This window comes from Piliocolobus tephrosceles, chromosome 10 (genome assembly GCF_002776525.5).
Source record: "Piliocolobus tephrosceles isolate RC106 chromosome 10, ASM277652v3, whole genome shotgun sequence".
NCBI classification, from domain to species: domain Eukaryota; kingdom Metazoa; phylum Chordata; class Mammalia; order Primates; family Cercopithecidae; genus Piliocolobus; species Piliocolobus tephrosceles.
The window spans coordinates 129,687,367-129,693,765 of NC_045443.1; the positions used below are offsets into that span (position 1 = coordinate 129,687,367).

Genomic DNA, 6,399 nt, shown 5'->3' on the forward strand with positions numbered 1-6,399 from the left:
ACACGCAGACACGCACACACACGCACAAAGACACGCAGACACACACAGACACGCACAGACACATACACACACAGATACACACAGACACACATACACGCATAGACACATGCACACATACACGCAGACATACACATGCACACACGCAGACACACACACGCATACACACACGCACACACACAGACATACACGCACACACGCACACATACACGCAGACACGCACACACACAGGCACATACACGCACACACACGCAGACATACACGCAGACACACACACACACACGAGTGAGTTTGGAGCAGAAGTTTAATAAGCAAAAGGAAAGAACAGCTCTCCGTCAGAGAGGGGAACTGAGTGGGTTGCCAAGTTGTAGTAAAGGTGTCAAGACTTGTTTGTTTGGATTTTCCTGTCACCCAGGCTGGAGTGCTGTGGCACGATCTCGGCCCACTGCAACCTCCACCTCCCGGGTTCAAGCGATCCTCCTGCCTCAGCCTCCTGAGGTACACGCCACCCCACTCAGCTAAGTTTTGTATTTTTAGTAGAGGTGGGGTTTCACCATGTTGGCCAGGATGGTCTTGATCTCCAGACCTTGTGATCTGCCCGACTCAACCTCCCAAAGTGCTGGGATTATAGGCGTGAGCCCCCGCGCCCGGCCTGTCAAGGTTTTCATAAATGGGCTAGTGATGAGGGGCTGCAGGACGGATGTCCTGTCCTCCCAGGGCCCAAGGATTTAGCTGGGACCAGGTGTGCTATCTGTATAGAGAAGAGTTCCCATCAGACTCTTAGTCTGTGTTGCTCTGTGACGCTTTTCTGGGAGGTCTCTGGGTCTGTTCCCAGACATCTTCTTTGGGCTATGGGCACCCCGGACAGTCTGCTTTTAGTTTCCCTATCTCAGTGCGCCTAAAGGGAAAGGAATGTGCTTATTGGGGTCCACTGTTTTACGGGGGCCCGTTGTGTAAGTGTGAAGTTTGGCGATTACCCAGGAGACTGCCCGCTGACTCCTTCTGGGCCCGAGCTGTCTCATCTGTGACTTACAGTCTGCTCTTTCAGCCTGCTTGTTGTTAAGAGAAGTGATTTTGAACTCAGAGGTTAGAAAGGGAGCTATTTTTGAGCTGCTTTTTGTTAAAAGGCAAGTTTTCTGCCAGAGACTGGCTTTACCCTACCTAAGCCATTTCTTTCTGCCTCCTTTAACAGTTGCCTTTGCATTCTGCTGGCATTTGTTTGAACACAGTCCACAGGTTCAGCGGTTGCGTCTCTAATCAGCTGCCAGTCCCCGTCCCAGACATTCTTTGCATCCACGCTGAGGTCTGAATTGAGGGAGGCAGGCTGGTGTTTCCATCCTCACAACTCCGGTGAGCCGGGCATGGCCGTGGCCTGCGTCTTCCTGGTGGTTAGTGATGTTGGCATCGTCCACCTTTTTCAAACAAAGTGCTGGACTGAAGAGAATTCACACACTGTATCCACCCACTCCATGGTTTTCAGTAAAAGGTTTATAGAGGTGAGCAGCCATCGCCACATACAATCTAAGAACATTCTCATCATCCCCAAAACAAACTCCACCCACTCCCGGCCACCGTGTCCCCAGCCCCAGCCCCCACTCCCGGCCCTGGCGCCCTTTAATCTCTGGCTGTGCCTGGGACACTCCCTACAGCTGGAGCCTTCCTTCATTTAGCGTCGGGTTCCAGAGCCTTCCTTCACTTAGCGTTGGGTTTTGGGTTCATCCACGTGGTGCCTGTGCTGGTGCCTCACTCCTTTTTCTCTCCTGGTGTGGATTTCCCACGTTTTATTATCCATTCATCAGCTGATGGACATGTGGTTAGTTTTTAGTTTTTGGCTACTGTGAACAGTGCTGCGGAGAGATTTGCGTACACATTTCTGTGTGGACGTAGGTTTCACTGATCTGCAGTGTACAAGGTGCGTAGGAGGGAAGTGCTGGGTCATAAGTGACTCTGCATTTAACGTCCCAAGGCTTTTGCCCAACTGTCTCCACATGTGACCTTCCCACCAGCAACATGTGAGGTGTCCACTGAACAATCACAAGGTTCACAAATCTGAGGAGAGCAGCTCTTTTTTTTTTTTTTAAACCAGCTTCAATGCAGGTGGACCGAGCTGTTTCTTAGAAAGGGTTGCACCCTGCAGGGTGGCTGTCCTGCCAGGCTGGGAAGTGGAGCCTCCGGCAGAGACACAAGCAGGCACTTCCGAAGTGAGGAGGCTGTGGCGGGTGTGTGTCCAACAGCTTGGCCAGGCGCACGTGTTCAACAGGTCACAGAACAGGTATGAATATTCACAAAAGGCGAACATGGACGTGTGTGACAGGCAAACACGCATGTTACGTGGGTCCCCTCTACACCTTGGGGTGGAGGCATCACATTCGAATGAATTATGAATAATTAGACTGTGCATGCGAAAAGCTGAAGTGGGGACGGGAAGGCACTCTGTGTGCAGCCTCTACACCAGCCAGGGCCATGCATACTTCGGTGCTCTCTGATCAGGAGATAGTTACCGCCGTCAGCCTTGTGTCCAGTCAGGGCCGTAGTCATGGCTGGTGAAGCAGGGGTCAGTGAGTCCACGTGTGTGAGCTGGGTAAGCTGCAGTTGCTTCAACACTGCTCGTCTTGAGGCCAGAGCTTGCTTAGCTGCTAGAGAGAAACATCTTGTGGCCCCAGAACATGGTTTATTCTGTAAGTGTGGGTGTATGACTTGAACCTCACACAGCCCAGCCTTAGGTCCTGTTTGTAATTTGGCATCTGATTGCCATGAAGACTCTGTTCTGTCAGTCTTAGGGTCCCTGTTTTAACAGAAGGTTCTGGTTTTTTGCATCTCCACCCACGCCTACCTTCTTGGCCATCCTTGTGGGTGTGAGGTGGATCTCACTGTGGTTGAGCTGCATCTCCTTGAGGAGTGGCATGGAATGTGTCTCCGTGGCTGGCGAGTGGCATGGAATGCATCTCCGTGGCTGGTGAGTGGCGTGGAATGTGTCTCAGTGGCTGGTGAGTGGCGTGGAATGTGTCTCCGTGGCTGGTGGCCACTGTGCCTGGCAGTGCCCCGAAGAGAGCTTCCGTCAGGCTGAGTCTGGGGAGGGCGGGGCAGGGTTGTACCTCAAACGCCACGGGCCTGTTCTGGGCTTGTTCTTGTCTGCCCTAAGTGTCCACAGACCTTCAGTGGCTGGTGCTTTGCTGATGTCACCAGCCAAGGCTGCTTCACTGTGGGGTCAGCAGAAGTCAGTTCTGTCTTCCTTGACCAAAAACCAGACCACATCAGTGGTGGCTATTTATATATCATAAGCGGCATTTTGATAATTCTGGGTATGTTGCTTTCTAATAAATGAGAGAAAACCAACGTGCTGGGAATTAGCTGATTCCAGGCTCTGCAGAGGCAGTATTTTCTGTTTCGCTGCTTTGACCCTGAGGTCCAGTCCACCTCGGGAAAATGACGGCAGTGTCAAATTCTCTGTTAAACACAGATCCATCTGTTCATCACACCCTTTAACACACAGGTTCAGCACAGCCGCTGGTGACGTGTCAGACCACAGTGGCCAGCAGCAGGGGCACATACTTCCAGCAGACACAGCACAAGTTACTACAGCAGTGTGTCACCATGGTTGGCTCACAGATGCCCGTGCTGGGGGCACGGAACCCTGGGCAGCTCTGGACGCTGCAAGGCCAAGTCTGCAGCCAAAGCCCAGATGCAGCCTCCACTGGGAGGTTCCGGGCCCCCAGCAGAGGCAGGGGCAGGCATGGGGAGTGGGGTGGAAGTCACCCAAGAGCTCAGCAGGGCGGCTTCCTTGATGTCCGCCCCGACCAAGGGGATTCAGCACATGCTCTAGTCGAGGAGGACGCCCCCACTCTCATCCCCTTTGCTGTTGGACTGAGGTGGGACGTCCAGGGCTGCTGTTGCTTAGTTTTTACACTGGGAAGCTCCAGGACTGGCCCAGAAACCTGGACCCTGGGAGAAGCCTCTCATTGGATGAGCACAGTAGACACCGGGAGGGCGGCTCTGTGGCCAAGGCCCCACATTCCAGCACGCACGAGGGTGCCACATACAGCCTGCACTGAAGCTTGCCTTGTGTGGGAATGTTGGGTTTGTATCCCGACAAAGTGTGTGCGTGTCTGGTGTGAGGTTTCTGGTCTGAGTGCGTCGCCGTGAGCGTCCATCCTACTCGTGGGATTTGACTTCTCATGCGTCACCTTGGCCTGTGGCTGAGGGACAAGCGAATGTAACTCGAGGTGAGCCTCAGTCTCAGGAATGTTTCCACTGTCATTCTACTGAAGCAGGTATCTCCAGGCAGAGAACCACAGTTCACTCCTATTTCTTTGAATATTATCATACAAGACATTCAAAACAGAGCCTTTACAGACAGTGGTCGGTGTTTCCAAGGTGTGTTTTCCACATTCACAGTGGAACGTTTCATGCTGTGAGTTGACTTTACACCCAGGAGGGGGACTGGTTACAAAGTAAAATGTTGCGAACTGCACAGCTGACTTCTTTGGTCTGTGACAATGCAAGCAACTCTGCCTGACACAGGCCTGGGGAAGGGTTTACCAGCATTTCTCAGCATTTGTTCCAAAAGCAGGACAGCCCACGTGGGTCCCTCACGTGTCAGCGTGGGACTCTGGAGCGACCTTTCAGAGGGAAGATGGTCAACACATCTGTGTTGCTCTGAGAGCTAATTTTTTATTTACTTATTTATTTTGAGACAGAGTTTTGCTCTTGTTGCTCAGGCTGGAGTGCAATGGCATAATCTCAGCTCACCACAACCTCTGCCTCCCAGGTTCAAGCCATTCTCCTGCCTTAGCTGTCCAAGTAGCTGGGATTATAGGCAGCCGCCACCACACCCAGCTAATTTTGTATTTTTACAAAATACAAGACAAATAAAAAAGATGGAGTTTTTCCATGTTGGTCAGGCTGGTCTTGAACTCCTGACCTCTGGTGATCCACCCATCTTGGCATCCCAAAGTGCTGGAATTACAGGTGTGAGCCACCACGCCTGGCCGAGAGCTTCATTTTTAACATTAGCTGAAGGTTAATCCCCACAACTCTCAGCCAAAATCATGACAGGTGCCACTGTGTCTGTCTGAGAGTGCTCTTCATAGCTTTACTGAAGCTTCATTGCCAGCGGCCGTCCTGACCTTCACGCCATGAAAGTGACAGGCCCTAAAGTCTCCAGTTGGGGCATGTGCTTGAGCTTTGACGCCCAGGCCGCCTGGTGCAAAGACCACGTGCTCGGAGAGGAAGGCTGTGTCCACTGGGGGACTCCTTTCCTTACACAGCATCAGTGATCAGCTCTGGAAGGAGGGTCAGGGTGGTGAGCGTGCAGTCCCTCCGGCCCTCCGAGCCCCGGCCTAGGCCGCCTTCTGCTTGCGCTCTTCCTGTGGAGGAAAGAGGACGGCTCAGCACCACACACTCCTTCCCCTCATTGTCTGCGGGACCCTGGGCTCTGCCCCGGAACGCTGAGGACTGGAAGCCCCGCGCAGCAGAAGCCCGGCCCTGGCTCTGCTGACAGCGCTCCCTGGGGCCATGCATTTCCACCACTGACACCCGGGGGCTCCCTGTCCTTGGGCCAGAAGCTCAGGGACAACTTGTATGACCCTCTTTCCTCGTTTCCTCTTTTCTCCGTGTGGAGAAACCCTCAGAGGGTTTCGTGCCGGACACTGGCCCTTACCTTGATGGACTCCTCCAGCTGGGACAGGGCCTCCTCGTACCGAGGAACCAGGGGCTGCAGCAGCTTGCTGGAGAGCTCGTGCCGCTGCAACTCAGGCGCCCCAGCTTCAGTCAGCATCTGGAGGAATCTCCTCTCCTGGAGGGAAGTCATGGTGGAAGCGGGTTCTTGGGCCAGCTCCTTGTCACCCTCAGGCAGCAGAAACTCCCAAGACCCTCGCAGCCTCACCTGCACTTTCAGGAGCAGCGTGAAGGCCTGTCCAGTTTTCCCAGCACGGGCCGTCCTCCCAACCCTGGAATCAAACGCGGCTATCTCCAGACTGGCCCCTGAGCCTTCAGGGGTCTGACGGAACGACGGCTTCTCTCCACACCAACCCCACCCACGCCAGGCAGGATGGTCCCACATACAACGCCCAGGAGCTCACAGTGGCAGCTGCGCTGGCACTCACCGGTGCACGTAGGTTCTCAGGTACTGGGGGGCGTCATAGTTCACCACCAGCTCCACACCCTGCACATCGATGCCTCGGGCGGTGGCATCCGTGCTGATGAGCCTGCGGGGACACACAGCATTGTGGGCCTGCTGTGCCAGGAGCAGGGGCCGTGGCAGCACCGGCCCTGTGGGGGCAGCTCAGGCCTTTCTGGGAACTGGCTGCCATGGGTCCAGGCACAGGAAGCCGATGTGCAGAAAGAAGCACCCTTTAGAGAGCCCCAAGCTGACCCTGGAGGGGCACCCCCCCCACAGAGGCC

General features: G+C 54.3%; 1 protein-coding gene across 2 annotated transcripts in view; it reads right to left on the reverse strand.

Annotated features, from left to right (window-relative positions):
* Positions 1 to 5,077: 5,077 nt before the first annotated feature.
* Positions 5,078 to 6,399, reverse strand: part of DDX51 (DEAD-box helicase 51) — a 5,336-nt gene continuing 4,014 nt past the window's right edge. For both annotated transcript variants that reach the window (XM_023196857.3, XM_023196856.3), the window contains exons 12-15: positions 6,102 to 6,203; positions 5,882 to 5,945; positions 5,657 to 5,791; positions 5,078 to 5,363 (exon numbers count right to left, since the gene is read on the reverse strand). In XM_023196857.3, coding sequence (XP_023052625.2) covers positions 5,337 to 5,363; positions 5,657 to 5,791; positions 5,882 to 5,945; positions 6,102 to 6,203 — 328 coding nt within the window. In that variant the 3' untranslated portion in view covers positions 5,078 to 5,336. The remainder of the gene's footprint in view (positions 5,364 to 5,656; positions 5,792 to 5,881; positions 5,946 to 6,101; positions 6,204 to 6,399) is intronic.